At 35.3% G+C, this 17188-nt stretch overlaps 1 protein-coding gene across 2 annotated transcripts in view; it reads left to right on the forward strand.

The window, feature by feature from the left end:
• DPY19L1 (dpy-19 like C-mannosyltransferase 1) overlaps positions 1-16670 on the forward strand; it is a 48690-nt gene extending 32020 nt beyond the window's left edge. For both annotated transcript variants that reach the window (XM_048950761.1, XM_048950762.1), the window contains exons 14-23: positions 1273-1353; positions 2099-2200; positions 2933-3004; positions 3495-3544; positions 5185-5209; positions 7006-7125; positions 12110-12284; positions 13122-13221; positions 13635-13760; positions 14953-16670. In XM_048950761.1, coding sequence (XP_048806718.1) covers positions 1273-1353; positions 2099-2200; positions 2933-3004; positions 3495-3544; positions 5185-5209; positions 7006-7125; positions 12110-12284; positions 13122-13221; positions 13635-13760; positions 14953-15109 — 1008 coding nt within the window. In that variant the 3' untranslated portion in view covers positions 15110-16670. The remainder of the gene's footprint in view (positions 1-1272; positions 1354-2098; positions 2201-2932; positions 3005-3494; positions 3545-5184; positions 5210-7005; positions 7126-12109; positions 12285-13121; positions 13222-13634; positions 13761-14952) is intronic.
• Positions 16671-17188: the final 518 nt, after the last annotated feature.

The raw sequence follows: 17188 nt of genomic DNA on the forward strand, positions 1-17188 counted from the left end.
AAATAGAGGGATAGCATCTAGTTTATTTGCTAGCGGGAAAATCAAGAAATACAGATAAACTACTCTTTTTCAAGTAAATTGTCCCTATTTCCAGAAATTCATTTTAAATTACTGAAGGAAGATGTATAAGTATGCATTTATTTCACAAAATTGAAGCAGCCTGGAAATGACAGCACATTCAATTTTATACTACCAACTTAAATCTGTTTGCAATACCTAACATCTGTATAAAAACACTTTAAAACAAAAGACATTTAAAGAGGTGGTTAAAAGAAGTAACAGTGCTTGCAAAAATAACAATTAAGATACTACTATACAGAGTCATTAGAACTGTGTCCTATACTGTCATTATTTTAGAATAAGCTTGGTAACATCAAGCAGTATCTGCATAATTACTTAACTGAGTTTAGGAAAATCTGGTCTTCTCCAAAGTTAAACTGTAGTAAAAAGAATATGGTGACAACTATTAAAAAAGAATTGCTAAGTAGAGGTTTTAAAATAAGTTAGAATTCTGCATCTTTTAAGGCTGAGGTAAATATGACAAAGCTAGTGAGTAGGATAAGATTATAGTTGCATTTTATGTTGTATGCAATGGTAAGTTTACGAGAGAGAATTTTTATGCTGTGGAAGTGAAAAAAGAAACAAAAAGCAGAGGCAGTCAGAAAAAGATTAGGTGCCCCTCAGGTATTCATGTTCATATGCAGCCCTTAAATATGATGATTGAATGCAACCTTGGTTACATTAGGTTAAAGATAGGCTTGTATCTTTTTATTATATTCTCTCTGAAAGCATCTGCCATTGATCCCTGTCAGATATAAGATGCTGAGCCAAGTTTTCCTGCTTAGTTGAGACATTCTTAAAAGGAACTAAATAAAACTAAATGGCCTAGAATTTCTTTTTTTCTGTTACAGACATAAACATGATATGCAACTAAAAATAGTGATTGTATGTAATTCTTCTATATTTCTTTGACAGTTTCTCTTGAGATTATCTTGAAGAGGTACTGTAAGGCAGATTCCTTCAAAGGTTTGGATTAGCAGAGTAATATAAACTGATAATAGCAGAGAGGCTGTAGTAGGATTTAAAAAAGAACACAACAAGCCCCAGTGTCCTCTAATCTGGGAAGTGTAATTAATTAGAAAAAATTGTAGATTGTGGTGATGACTTAGGAGTGCTTTCAACTAATCACTAAATGTAATAAGCTTTCTTAAAAAGAAAGATTTTACTTAAAAGTTTGCAGAGAGGTTTATTTAATTCTGAATGTCTTTTAAGGTCATTGAAGGATGTGCCTGGTTAGTTGGGACAGTCACCTTGAAATACCTGACATCCTTAGCATTTGGAGTAGCCGATGATGTAAGTCCTCTGTCTCTTATCAAAAATGCATTCAATTTTACTGTCTTAATGATACATTTTCTAAAATTCTGAGATTTCTTTTGCAGAAATGGAATAGGGATTGCATATGTTATTTTTTATTCATTACGAATGATGACTTTGAGGCGTTCTGCCCTGTTTGTGAGAAGACAGGTGTCTTTACTGTTGAGTTCATAAATACTGTGTTAGCTTTTAAATATGGCTTCACTGAGAGCTGTTTATTTTGGATATCTTCTATCTACTGTTTTGTTTCATTTATTTGGCTCTTAGTTCACTTTCCTCTGAGTCTAATTTTTAAGACAGTTCTGAAATGCTTGTGACTAGGACTCCTAACTGCACTTAAGTCCTATTATAGAAGTCTGCTATTCCTTCTATTATAAAATCTATGCTGGTGCTGCTTACTTAGGTGTAGGGGCAAGATGATGGAAGCTCGTATCTTGAAACATGAGTATGTAAACTGTATTCTTTTTGAACCCAGCTACAGTGGTATCACCTCTTCCACTTTCTGCTTTTTCTTTTGTCCAACATGTTACAATCAAATATATTATTTACTCTACTCAAGTCTGTTTGTAACAGTATTGTAAATGACTTAAACTTTTGTTTTAATTAAACATACTTTCATATACTTTTAAACTACTTAATTGCAGAGAACAGTCTCTTTTTTTTTTCTTTTTTTTCTTTTTTTGCTTACTGCAGGTTTTTTTTCTTTCCCTGTATTTCCTGCCAGGCTCATATAGGTAATATATTAAAAGCTAAATTTATTGGCTACAAGGATTTTGATACATTAATGTATACCTGCGCTGCGGAGTTTGACTTCATGGAAAAAGAGGTAATTTGATCAAATTAGATTATTATGGAAAAGGGAACTTTTTTTTTTTAATCTCAGTTCATAACTTAGAATGCCTATGAGCTGTGACTGCCATTGTAAGACTTTTCCTTTTCAAGTTCCAGGTGGTTACTGGTCAAATCAGAGACACTTAATGAACTTCAGCTAAATTTAAATTGTTTTAATATTGAACTGGACTAAAAGTAATTGTTTTGATTTTGTGTCTAAGAAAAGTCTTTACTTAAAAAGAAGCATTCGTTCACAGATAAGTGGAAGGTCACAGTTCTGCACATTTAAGATTTTAAGTGACTGAGGGGAAATGTGATGAGAACTACAAAGATGTGGTTGATTTAGGTTGTGGATGAACATCAGAGCTTCTTAATGTTCTGCTAGTAGACTTTTCTAGTTCACCGGAGTCTAGCTATGCTTTCAGAACACTTATAGGTTACTCAGAGTATTCAAATTCTTTTGAGATACAACCTGCTTCTAGTCTTTGAATAGCTTGCAAAAGAAAGGGTGATAATATTCAAATGACATTTGTATTAGGACCTCTAGTGAGTGGGATTGCTGGTTGGAGTTGAAATTTGAGTTTCTTACAGCTTGCTTTGTTCTTGTTACATGTTTAAATTTGTTTCGATTAAGGGAGAACGTTTTATATCATATTTTCTTTAAAACGGCAATCCTTGTAACCTTAGACAAATAGAAAGCAACTAATTCAGTTTATTTCCACTGTAGACTCCAATACGATACACGAAGACTCTACTGCTACCAGTTGTGCTGGTGGTCTTTGTTGTAATTGTCAAAAGGGTAAGTGATTGACTTACAGAATCACATTTTCCTTGAATAGACTTTTCCCTTGCTTTTAAGGGACCACTATTTATTTTGAGGTAATAAAACAGAATTTCTCAAAAATATTTGAATGCAATTCAGAATTTCCTTGGCGTAGTTATTTACCAAAGTTCCAGTCCTGAGCCAATGAGTTGATATTAAACACCAGAAAAAAAATCTATGTCACTTAGCTGATGAGCGCTGTAACAAAAGTTTACAACTGTTTTGGTAAATTTGATTGTGTATAGTTTGTGTGAAAATAAGTTACAATTTACACAAGAACAGATGGGATAATTGTTGACTGCTTGGCTAATGAAGTATCCTCAAAAATTTTTTTGCTGGAGCATTTTATTGTAGCATTGTCTGAAAATGAGATTGCTCAGGTGTAATTTAATTTAGCAAATGTTGGAAATATTTTCTTCTGCTTTTGAAAATTTATTCATATCTTTGTTGGTTTTGTTTTCTTTAGGCAGTGAAATATCTTAGGTGGACTTTTTCTCATCCAGAACAGTGTGGGAGGTAAATATTGTGTACTTTGTGAATGTAAAGCTGATCTGCCTGCTGAAAGTTCATCTGATTTGATATATGCTAAATAACTTAAAGTGTTGCATTATCCATTCAAAAGGACAAACACAGATTATGTATAGGTCACTAACTGAATGTCTTTGATGTGCTATTCCTGATATTTTTATAGAATGTCTACGTTAAACTGCTGAAGTTAGTGTTAGACATCCTACCAAATGTTTGATTTCATCACTGATTTCTCTGCCCTGCTCCTAAGCTGGTATTTACTTGTAGGAGAAAAGTGAATAGGCCCGTAAATAGGGAATGCAAGCTGTTTCCTCCCCATTGTTGTTATTTTTCTCCAGGTTGTAAAGATACGCAAGTTTCATTTTGAGAAGGGATCCCAGCTGTTTTTACTTTATCTTCTAAACGCCTGTATTACATATTCTGTTATAGGCATTTGGCATCACTTGTACTCAAAAGGGGTGAATTTGGCCAATGGAATATTGCCATTTCCCTAACTGACAAATCTTCTTGCTCACTTTTTTTTTTTTTTTTTTTGTATTTTATATATATATTTTTTTTACTCAATCATTTCAGTCATCACTGCTTTCCAGAATCTTAATGGCTTTTGTCAAAATTTCAACAGATGTGAGCAGGTTTCACCATTTTGCCTTCACAGATAAAAACAAGTATAGGTAATTTTCTCTGTATTCACATATGGTTTTGGCTTTTTCAGAGGTAAATAAAAAATCTACATAGTGCCTAAATAAATACCTGGCTTTTTTTGGTGTCATTGCTTTATTTCTTTTGCATTACCAAGATTTCATTCTCCAAATAAGCCTTTCCAAGTATGAAATAATTCCTGAATGTAACGAAAAAAATAGTATTCAGATTTCCATATAGATGTAGGATGGAGGATAGGTAATGATATGCAGAATATTTCAAAGTTTGTCATGAAGACAAAAAACCATGTGTGCCATGCTGAAAGTAATGCCTCTGATTTATTTTCATGGTAACTACAACGAAGAGCATGATGATATTATTTGATAAGAAAAAAAATTCTCTGCTACAGACACCTATTTTCCAAAACAGTCACCACCACTAACTATGCATTTGCATAAGAGATAAACAAAAGCCTGCATGCCACACTAATAAAAATCTGCACCAGCAGAGGTGACCCACTATTGCTGCTGCCACTGCTGAAACACACCACCCACCCCTCACTGTGCTCACATCCACTGTTTGGTCTGCATAAACATTCAGCAAGCATCAATGAATGTCAGTGGGTGCAAATGTCTCCACGTGGAGGAATTTAGTGGCTCACCTTTGCTTCATCCCTACTTCCATGACAGATGCTGCTTGGTCAGACTGCCCCTCTGCTGCCTTCTGTCACAGGGTAACAGAATATGATGGGATATTGATGGAAAGTTTAACCTCTACTGCCAAACCACAAATATCCTCCTCTGATGTTGTGAGCCAACAAAATAAAACAGGAGGCATTACTTTCAGAGCAGCCCTTGTAAATCTGTGCAGGAGCTGACACATGCTTACTGAATTAATTTGTTTAAGACCACTGTAGATACCTATGAAGTAAAAATGTTTTCTGTATGATATAAACACATCATATGATGTTTCTTTGTTTTAATATTCAGAGAGGAACGTTTTATCCAGGGTGAGGTAAGTTTTTTGGTTTTGTTTTTTCTGCATAATTTTATTCATAAGTTAATATGAATACTTAACCATTTGCAAGCTGTATTCCAATCCTGATGCTGACGTGTGGTTTATTTTAAGCTAGTTGTTTGCAGTTTTTGTATTCTTTCTTAACTTTTGTCCAGCATGTCACCAAAGAATAACTGTGGAATGCTGAATAAAAATATACCAATGATGGGGTGGCAGTGCAAAATAAGAAGCTTTGAGGCTTTTGCTAGACACTATGGAAAAACATTGAAATTGTGCTTGATCTTCAGCTTTCCCTATGTAGACTGAGTACCAGAATAGTATCTGAGTCTACGTAGACTGAGTACCAGAATAGGTATAATGTATATATGCTATAATCTTGTGACTGATGAATATTTCCTCTTTAAATATTAAATATAATATATTATATTAAATATATTAAACCATAATAGAAAAAAAACAAACATTGTGATGTCATTCTTTTAATAAACTTACCCAAAGATTACAGTTGAGTGGCAGCTTTCTAATGGCTTTCTTTATTTTCGGTTAAGTCAGCAGAACTTTCAGAACAGTTTACTGTGGTTTGTGTCATGAGGAAAATCTGACACCATTCAAATATTATTAAAATCAAATTAAAGCACTGATTGTAAAAATGCTTCTATGCATTCTCCACACTTCTGTGTTTTCCACTTCCACGGGCAATGTAGAATTAGTGTTGAGTGATACCTCTGCTTTTTAACTTTGAGAATACTAAAGCAAATTGCCTGTAGTGGTGTAAGTAGCAAAGATTGTTTGCCTCTTTTCATATTTAATTAGTTTAGGCCATAGGACAAAGTGTTAGCAAGGCCTCTTCACTTCTGTAAAGAGATTACATAAGAAATTTTACCTCTTACTGCTTGACTACATTGTGGTTTAACCCAACAGGCAGCTCAGCAACATGCAACCTTTCTCTCACTCCTCACCTCCCAGTGGGATCGGAGAGAAAACAGGAAAAAAAGGATAGAACTCATAGGTTGAGATAAAAGCTATTTGGTAAGACAGAAAAGGGAGAAAGAAATAACGGTAAAGATTGCATATATGTATATATGTATTTCACAAAATGAATGAGGCACAAAGCAATTGCTAGCCACCTGCTGACCGATGCCCAGCCAGTCCCTGAGCAGCAGCTGCCCCACTGGCCAACTCCTTTCAGCTTTATAGGTTGTTTTTTTTTGCATTATGTCATATGGTGTGGAATATCCCTTTGACCGGTTCAGGTCAGCTGTTCTGGTTCTGTCTCCCCAGCTCCTTGTGCCCTCTTCCCCTTGTTCTTGGCTCTGTGCAGCACGGCTCAGCAACAGCTAAAATACTGTTGTTTTATCAATATGTTTTTCTCCTGAAGCAGAAACACAGCATCATGCCAGACACTGTAAAGAAAATCATCTCTGTCCCAACTGAAACCAGGACACTCGGTTTCAGAATCTTCTTCGTAGCCAGCCATCCCTCCAGCTCCCCTTATTCTTAGTGCTTCTCCATCCTGCTTCTTACCTCTACTTCCTATAGACACTTCAGAAAAATGTCCTGTTTGCTGTCTGAAATGTGAAAATCTTTACTTTCACCTTGACTCTTTTCCAGATAAAATTGTCATTTGAGCTATACTGAAAGTGAATATCTTGGTTTGAGACAAATATGTAAATATTATGCTTCTCTGTGTATATACACATACATAAACACATATATATACACATATAAAAACATATACATAAATACATACATATTTATATATGTAAATACAAACATTTCTTAATTTTTTGCAGGTGGTATTCCATGCATTGCAGCTGTTGGCGTACGGTGTCCTAGCGATTTTAATCATGAGGCTAAAATTATTCTTGACACCGCATTTATGTGTTATGGCTTCCTTGGTGTGTTCAAAACAGGTAAGATCTTTATGTAGTCCTGTAGCTATCTCAGTATTTATGCTAGTAGCTAGATATTTATTCTGAAAGAAATTTCTGTGAGTAATTGCTGAATCTGAGTATCACATTTACACTAAATTGCAGTCTAAAAATACGGTTACGGATGTTCTGTTCTCCCTTCTCTCCAAATGAATTTAAACTTATCCAACTGCATTATTATACAAATTAATGTGTTGTATTAAGCATGAGCATAGAGAGGTACACTGTAGATCTTATTTTGCTTGCTCGCTTATATGCTCTTGAAACTATTTTGATCAGCTACTGATTTTATTCAAGCAGTGTTGGAGTTAGTTTACACTGTATTTTCATGGCCCTTTTGAGCTCACAGCTTCGTGTGTATGACTGGGTTTTAAAGGTACAGTTTTATATGGTCTTACACCTTGCAAACACTTCAGCCTTAAAAATCAAAAAGTCCTGTGCCTAACTCAGTTGCAACTTTGCTTGCCCAAAGTACCAATATCACAAAATGTTACTAGGAATTTTTTGAGGTTTAAATTTCTTAGAATTGACTTTCAGTATTTCAGCATCAGTATTTTTGAGATGTGAGTTTGACTGAATCTGTATCTAAATAGTTTCTTTATAAGTTTTGCATTTGTGGAAACTGTTAAGCAATGATTTGGGAAGCCAACAGGGAGGTGGATGGAAATCTGGCCGAGTGGTTGGGTCCCAGATTAATGATATGAAGTTTGATTGGAGTCTATTAAATGGCTCTATACCTCAGTGTCTGTATTTGGTCCAGTCCTCTTCAACATCTTCATTAAAGGTGTGGTATAAAGACAGAATTTGCTGATGTTACAAAACTGGGAAGAGTGGCTGGTATACCAACCAGGTGCATTCACTGCCATCCAAAGGGACCTCAGCAGGCTGGAGGGGTGGGCTGATGCGAACTTCATGCAGCTTAACGTAAAAGAAGTGCAAACTCCTGTACCTAAGAGTGAACAACCCCAGTCAGCAGTATGAGCTGGGAGCTGACCAGCTGAGAGCTTGGCAGAAAAGGGCTTGGGATTCTGGTAGATGCCAAGTTGAACATGAGGCAGGAATGTGTCCCTGCTGCAGAGAAAGCTAATGGTATCCTGGGCTGTGTGAAGAGGAGAATTTTTAGCACTTTGAGGGAAGTAATCTCCTATGCTTAGCACTGCTATGCACTGCTGAGGCTACAGAGGGCTATTAAGGTGATAAAGGAACTACAATATGCATCTACAAGGCAAGTCTGAAAGAGCTGGGACTGTTTTGCCTGGAGAAGAATAGGCTATAGGGGGGATCTTATCAGTAAGTGTGTGTGTATTGAGGGTGCAAAGAGGATGAAGCTGCTCTTTTCAGTGGTGCCCAATTAGAATACAAAAGGCAGTGGGCACAAATAGAGACACAGCAGGCTCTGTCTCATGATAGAGAAACTGTTTTTCACTTGAAGGGTGACTGAGCACTGGCACAGACTGCCTGGATAGATGGTGGAGTTTCCATCCTTGGAGTTATTCAGAAGTAGCTTAAATGCAGTCCTCAGCAACATGATTTAGATGGTCCTGCTTGTGCAGCTAATTTGGACTAGATAATCCTCAGAGGTCCCTTCCAGCCTCGGTCATTTTATTATATGGAAAATGTTATTCATGTCATACAGAGTGAGTATCCAACATGAAAGAGTGAAAGGTGATGACTAATACTGAGCTGAATTCCATAAGGGAACAGATTAGGGAGATGAGCAAATGTGGATGCTGAGAAATATTATGGACAAAATATAGATGAAAGGAAAGGAGAGAAGTGACAGAGTGGAGGGACTAGCAGTGGCTGGGGAAGACAGTTACTGTGCTAATAAGAAATTTGAAGCTTCTTTTTAAAAGTCAGAAAAACAGAAAAGGAAAAATATCTGTCATTTTCTTCTGAAGTGATTTCTAGATAGTGTCTACTTTATAAATGAATTCAGTACAAAATTAATTTGTTCTTAATTATTCTAGTTTTATCTCTGTTTTTTCCTAGAAGAAAATTGATGGGCTCTTCTGACTTGTTATTATTGAAAACTCTTACAGAAATTTCTAATGTGTGAATCTTAGTTTCAGTTCTCAGTCTTCTGAAGAACTGAAGAGCAATAAATTTGACCTACTCTTTTTGGTTGTTGGTTCTTTCTTTTTTCTTTTTTTTTTTCTGTGTGGGGAGAAATAATCTCTGAAAGATAGAAAAAATACCTTGCAACAGAAAACATTCCTCTCAATCATTCCCTATAAGTTTGTTTCCTCCTCTGCTTCTTCTCTATCACAAGTTAATTGGTTCTGCATATTAGTGAAAGTCTGCTTTTGATGAATTTTATTTTAATTTATTTTTTTAAGCATCTGAGTAATTTGCAGCCTACTGCAGGGAGCCTGCTTTATCAGGGGAGTTGGACTAGATGATCTCCAGAGGTCCCTTCCAACTCCTACGATTGTGTGATTCTGTAATTGCACTACAGTAATTCATCCTGGATTGTAGGTTTTTGTTTGTTACTGTAATAAAGGCCATCATGACAGTTAATGATATCTGGTGCTTCCAGTTATCATTATGTTTTGGTTTTTATGGGATGCCTTGCATTGTCACCATAGGAATTTTGGAAGGATGCATTCAGAGTATTTCACCGCAATTTTGTTTTCAAGTTATTTCAGTTCTTTAGAATTTAGTTTGTGCCACTGACTGCAATCTAGTCTGTTAGAAGAAAGGGTAGCATTGAAAAACAGAGATGGGAGAGAACAAGAGTGCAAGGTGAGATATTCTGCTTCCACGGCAGTTTGGCCCTTAGTCATTCTGCTGTTGATCCCTACAGCTGTAAAGTGACAGTAAGATTCTCAGAAACCTTCCCATGCAAATGTTCTACAGAGCTGTCCCTTTGGACCAGATAGCTCATGTCTAGTGATTTCATTATTTTTTTTTCCTTCTTTTCAGCATCCAAAAGTCATAGTTAGGTTGAAAAAAATATAGGTGTTGAATGCCAGGAAAGGTAAGGCTTTAAATTGCTGCAATTTTTTTTCATAGAGAGGAAACTAAATGACAGTCTACTGTATGTGACAAGACCTGTAATCGTAGCCCTATCTTGAGCCTTAGGAGTCCATACCCATGTTCAGGAGTGCTACAGTTTAGGTGAATGATTTAAGTAAACTACAAATAGCTCTTTTATATTGCTGTTTGTGAGGGTTGTTTGCCTCTTCAGCATGTTCCCTACATTTGTGCTGGTTGATACCTGTAAAAGATGAGCTAGATTCTCTCTGGTCTGACAGATGTCTTTGCACATGTGAACAGTCAGCATGTAAAAACAAGCAAAAGATACTAGAAATAGTTTGTAAGCGTGAGGAGTTTTTTGTTTTATTCGTTCAGACCATTGCATGAGCCTTTATATTCTCCACTATCTCAGTGTTGTGGCTTGTGGCACCTGATTGACAATAGAGGTGTTACTGTTTGCATGCATTTGTTTCCTCTTCTGTTAAGGGGAATTCTTCTATACTAAGTGAAATTCTGAGAGCAAAGACGAGTAGTTGCAGAGACTTAAAGACTTAATGTGTATATTTAGCATAAATACATAAATAAAATTTATGTAATAAAAAAATAACATGAGGAACAGCATCTAGTTTAAAAAAAAAAAAAAAAAAGAGCTGCTTTTAATTTTTTTTTTGGTGGTGGTGGTCTTAGGAGGAAGTTTTTCACCCAGAGGCTGGTGAGGCACTGGCACAGGTTGCCCAAGGAGGCTGTGGATGCCCCATCCCTGCAGGCATTCAAGGCCAGGCTGGATGTGGCTCTGGGCAGCCTGGGCTGATGGTTGGTGACCTGCACATAGCAGGGGGTTGGAACTGGATGAGCATTGTGCTCCTTTGCAACCCAGGCCATTCTATGATTCTTTGATTCTAAATTGCAGATATGTTCAACCTTTCTGGGCTCTTTATGCAAACATAACAGTGGTGAATTCAGATAATTCTAATGTTACTGAGGTTTTACAAGAGCATGACAGGAAAGCAGTTTTCTTTGATTTAAAAAGCCATTGAACTCAAGTTCTATCATATTATTGAACTGAGATTTTTGCAACTGTTGGCGAAAGATGAACTTTACCCTTGTAGAATAACATATAAATGAATTCATTTTGCTTCATCCATCCAGACCTACACTGCAGTGAGGCATTTTTGGCATATTAAATTGCCATGGATAGTGCTAATCTTGTTAGAGTGGTTAGCAAGTCTTTGAGAATGAGAGTAGTACATTGTACGTTTTTGGAGAGGTGGCTTGGGAGATCAAAATCATTTCAAGTAGTGTAGCACTAATTTATTAAAAAAAAAAAACCCACACGTATTCATTGGTACAGTCTAGTAATAAACTTAGTGAGAAACTTTATCATTTCATATTTTAATAATAAAAAGTGGGTGAAGGTATGTGGAATGAAATATGTTTGTTTACTGAATGTTTGATAGTTTTGAAATCTAAAGTCTTCTCAGAGTAGCTAAAAAGAGCTTACACTCGTGTCTGAGTAGTTGCTTACAGCCTACAATAAACTGTAGGGAAAATTGCAAAGGCTAGCCTTTTCAATTCAAGGAAGGGAGGAATGGGATATAAGTTAACATTAGCCCAAATTCTGCTTTTTTATTTGCATTTGTCAGAAGTTTGTGACGCTGGTTTTGCTTCTAGATGCAAGTAGAAGATAAAGTACTGTGTGAATACCGTTAGCATTACTGAATTCTCCTTGCAGAATTTGGCGTTTTGACTAGAACTGTAAAAGCTGTACTCGTATCAAGTTTCATTTTTGTAGTATTGAAGATAAATGCACAGTAAACATAAATACTTACTGTGAGGTTTCACCAAAGTGTGGTGGAGAAGCAATAGAAGAAGAGGTGTCTTCCATTTTAATACATATTAAGTTCCTTATGGAGAAATAAAAATGAGTTGTGCTGCATACATTATTACTGAATTGTTCTCAAGAAAATAATCAATTCTTGTATTTCAGTTGTTTGGATGGCTCTTCTCTAAAATCCAGCCCAAAACATTGGTGTTTGCTATTTTAGCACTGATGGCAATAGAAGGGTCAGCAAATCTTCAGACTCAGTGGAACATCATGGGAGAATTCAGCAATTTGCCACAGGAGGAACTTCTAGAGTGGATACAAGTCAATACTAGACAAGGTAAACTATTTAATAATGTATGTTGTTTGCTGCTTACTGTGAGATGCAGCTATAGAACTTAGTATGAAGATCTGCAAAGCTACTGTCTTTGGCTTTGCCTTGGGACTATTCAAAAACAGTGGTTTAGTCTTGTATGGCTTTCATATAGAAGTTGCCTCAAATAGAGGAGAGAAAAAAACAAAACAAAACAAAAAACCACAAAAAATAGTTTTGTTAGACTCCAGCCTGCCAATCTAGAGGTGCTGGCTGCTGATGTAGTGCTTCTACAACAAGACTGGTTTTGCAAAGTCCAATTGAAGGAGGTTTTTGCTTTGTGACTCTGGTTCTCTATGTGGGTCCATGCTCATTATTTTACTAGAGGATAATTCAATGTGTCTGTGTTGTGGTTGCTTCTGTTCTTTTATGAAAGAGAAAAGAAGTATCATCAAAATATCTGGAAACAACAAATTTAAAAGCAAGAAAATGCACTTAATCCAAAGAAGTCTAACATTTTATTGCTTGTATAACAATGGAGTGAGAAATGACCAAAAAAATTCCAGTATTCTCATAATTAATATATTTTGCTACTAATTCAAGAAAAATTAAATATATTAAAACTTCAGTCTTAGATGTTTAATTATTTTAAATACTTATATTGACATCAAGGTTTTAAAATTAGAAAGAAATGATTTTGTTCATATGCTGTGTGTGCTGTATAAGGCTTTTTCAAAAGGATTAAGTACTTCATACCTCTTCATACTTTTCTATAGGATTGCTATTTTAGTTATTTCAAGAATACTTCTCTGCTTTTACTGCTTCAGTCTTGATTTCAAACATGCCTTTCACTCTGTTTTTCAGATGCAGTTTTTGCAGGAGCAATGCCTACAATGGCAAGTGTTAAATTGTCAGCACTTCGTCCTATTGTAAACCATCCGCATTATGAGGATGCAGGGTTAAGGTGAATATCAAAGCTGAGGATCTTTTTTATTAAAAAAAAATATAAAATTCTAATTCTGTTAATGTGAGTAATATGCAGTAGGAATGGCATCATGTTATGTAGTAAATTTTGTTTCTGTATCTTTGTATCTAGCCTTGAATATTACATTTCAAGTGCATTGCTCTTGATGTCCTTACATCTTCTGCTCAAAGTAACCATGGTTGTTTCCTGCTACAGAAACATCAGAGAGCTCTGTATACTGGTTTTGGAGTCATTGCATTTGTGAGGAAATCATTGCATCAAAGCAGATTTTTTTTAGGATTTTTTTTTTTAGCCCTTTTATGAAATAAAAAACCTTCCTGTGCAACCTAAAATTAAAGAGTATGTTTTATTGCTATATTAGCTAAATTTTAATGATGTTTCTCTTCTTGCAGGGCCAGAACTAAAATAGTGTATTCCATGTACAGCCGGAAACCTGCAAAAGAAGTGAAAAAAGAATTAATAAAATTAGGAGTGAATTACTACATTCTAGAAGAGTCGTTGTGCGTAAGCAGAAAGAAGTGAGTAATCCCTGCCTTTCTCACAGGAATTATACACCATCCAAATATGTCCTATGAGATTTGGATCAGGCAGTAGCAGTGAAATGTTAATCTGTGCTTTATTAAAAGTGCCCATAATACATTTTCCTCCAGCTTCTCCTAGCTGGAGAAGTGTGATCAACTTTAGTAACTTCATGGTCTTTGTGTGCACCTGAAAAGCTGTGTTTTATATATTCTTAAACTTCACTGTAAATTACAACAGTTCACAAAGAAACAATTGTTCAGTGATGGCAAGAACAGACACAAATGTATAATAAAAGCCCAGAATGATTACAAGGTGCAGAGCAGAAAATGGTTTGAGAACCAGAATTTTATGACTGGTGGTGGTCACTGAAAACGTTGTCACATTTAGACTGTAAGAAAAAGGTATGCTACCTTTCTTAATTTTTCTTTTGAGCCTTTGTGACAAGGTCACTTGAATTTATTTGCATTAAGGATAAAATGAAATCAATCTATTTTATTTCTTTGGTATTATCACTGGCAAGGTTAGGAAGCTTGTAGCAGTATTAACATTGAAAGGTAACTGCAGAGAATTTATATTGGTTGTGAGCCTTAATTAAAAAACAAAAAAACAAAAACCAAGGATGTAGTACTTTTTTTAAGATGCTTTATTTAGTGAGTGTTTTAATTAGTGAGTTTTCTTTATATATGTCTGGAATGCAAGAAACACCCTCCATTTAATAGGAAGCTTTAAGGGTCTCTGGTAATACATTTTATATAGTAGGAATTCTTTCATTGTATGTGCTGTTCCCTCTAAATTCATTGCTGTTATGTAACCACTAAAGCAATTAAATTTAATGAATTACTAGTATATTTATTGACTTTGTAATCTGAGAAGAATTTCTACTATAAACATTAACTTCAAATAGAAGGCACAATTAAGTATTCATAGAAAGGTTTAAAAAGTCAAACTCAGCAAGTTTAAATGCTTTCTTTTTTCTTTTTCCCTTTCTTCCTTTCCCTTTCTTCCTTTTCCTTCCTTTTCCTTCCTTTTCCTTCCTTTTCCTTCCTTTTCCTTCCTTTTCCTTCCTTTTCCTTCCTTTTCCTTCCTTTTCCTTCCTTTTCCTTTCTCTCTTTCTTTTTCTCTTTTTCTCTTTTTCTTTTTTTTCCCCTAATGGCATTTCTTCATTTCTCGTATCTAAATATCTTCTAGGCCTGGTTGCAGCATGCCTGAAATTTGGGATGTGGAAGATCCTGCTAATAGTGGCCGAATTCCTTTATGTACCCTGATGAGCCAGGATTCCAGGCCATATTTCATCACAGTATTTGAAAACAGCAATTACAGAGTCTTGAAGATTCCAAACGAGTAACATTTCAATGCAGTGAAGCATCGATCTTTCAACCTTTTTAAACCTAGTTACTATGAGGATTCTAAAAGAGAAACGCATTTTTTTACTAGACTTAAAATGGAAAAGTGTGTATTTTATTTTTTACCATTTTAAGCGAATTCTGATTATAGAAATATCTTAAACCTTGCAGTTTGGATTTCTATTTCAGGGTCAGTCCCTTGAGATTTGCTATGCAAATGATTATATGTTTGCACATCTTATTTAACACTGATCCAAAAGGAGTTAAAAGTAGCTATGGAAAGTACCTTCATTCTCAGAACCAATGATATAGTGAAATGGGACTGTCAGAATGTCTTAGCAAAGCAAGTTTTCTTAAAGCTTTGGTGCTAGCAGCTTAAGACAAAGGAATGGTGCTATTGCATCTGGCATCACATTTCTCACGTTCCTTTTGCTGCCGTCGCCCTTCTGGACGAGGTGGTCCTTAGTAGAAATTCTCTTGAAAGTTGCTTAGTCTCACTAGTCGTGTCGGGGAGAGGTTCATTTTTTTTCTTTGACAGAATTAAGAACATCGGTCATTTTGGATCACTTGACACATGCTTTTAAGCCTGCTTTTGAAATGAAAACGTTTGTAGGTGGATTTGAAACTTTATTATTTAGGTGCATGTTCTTGGAACCTTATTGATTTTAAAAATGAAGACTAATAAGGGTAATATTTGCAGCAAGCAATAGTTTAGCTTTTTGGTGTCTAAGGATTTTTAGCATTCTTATGCACTCCGAATAAGCTGGCATAATATAAATGGAATTTTTTAAGGGAAAATGCTTTATTCAGGAAAAAAAAATCTGTTTAATAGCCTTAGAAAGATACTAAGATAAATTCTTCACTGCCTTAACTAGACCTTCAGCGCCTAACTTGATAAGAAACGACTTTCAAACTTTATGCTCTGTTTTCTTCCCCCCCTTTTATTAGATCCTGCCTGGATTTTATCATTACCGTTCAAGAAAAATTGAATTTAACCCAACTGTGATATGAGTATAGTCAAACAGTGGTGTGTGGTTCTTCATTTTTTCTGCCATCTTGGTGTCACACCAACATTATAGGTAGTAAAGGACTTAGCATTCGCTTCCCAAGATAGCTATACACCTGCAGTTCTTTAATAGACATAGAATTTCTGTATATTTATTGTCATGGGAAGTATCACAGTAATGGTGATCCTGCAGTTTAAGACCTTCTGAAGTCTCATGTTTCTTTTTTCTTTTTTGTTTGTTTGTTTGTTTTTTGTTTGTTGTCTATTGACATGGCTAGTCTATTACAGCCCTACTAGCATCTGGTAGTATTAGATGCTATAGGAATAGCATCTATCATATGTATAAAAGGAATAATTAAATGGAAACCTATGATAGAGTTGTAGTGTAACAGCTAATCAGTATTCTAAGACTTCTTATTTTTTTAAAATCTGTCTTATTGAGAAAGGTGAGGGGGAATGGCTGAAAAATACACTAGCTTTTTAACTTTTACAGAATAGATTTTGGAACAATTTATATAAGGAAAATATCAAAAAAAAAAAGGGGGGGCTTTTGGGAAGTTGATTTTTAAAATGTTAATTGAATTCAAGGAAGGAGAAAAAAAATATTTATATAAACATTGTGACTAGTGTTGCAGCACAAAAAGGTACTGTATTTTTATGGAATTTACGCCAACTGTTGACATGTACTTATATGTGGTTCAATAAAAAAGAAAAAGATGGAAGTTGTTCTCACGTTTCTAATGGGTGTTACATTTCTGCTCTTACGTATTAAAATGAAGTTTAATACGGTTAGCACAGCAGATGTAATTGAAGCTGAATCCTGAATTAAGCAGTACATGGAGGTGTTTCAGATGATTATGACAGACTCACGTACTTCTTTCCAGCCTCCTTGTTGATTGGAATATCTCTGCAGGTCTATATGGAAAGACAGTGAGGAAATGCCATATACTATTTAGACTCCAAATGAGCTTGGAAGACAATTCAAAGTGATGCTCTTTATCTAAATTTCTAAACTCAGGTAATCAAAAGTGAGTGTCATATACTGATAGACTGAAGAAACGCTTGAAAGCTGATG

Source organism: Lagopus muta, chromosome 7 (genome assembly GCF_023343835.1).
Source record: "Lagopus muta isolate bLagMut1 chromosome 7, bLagMut1 primary, whole genome shotgun sequence".
NCBI lineage: Eukaryota > Metazoa > Chordata > Aves > Galliformes > Phasianidae > Lagopus > Lagopus muta.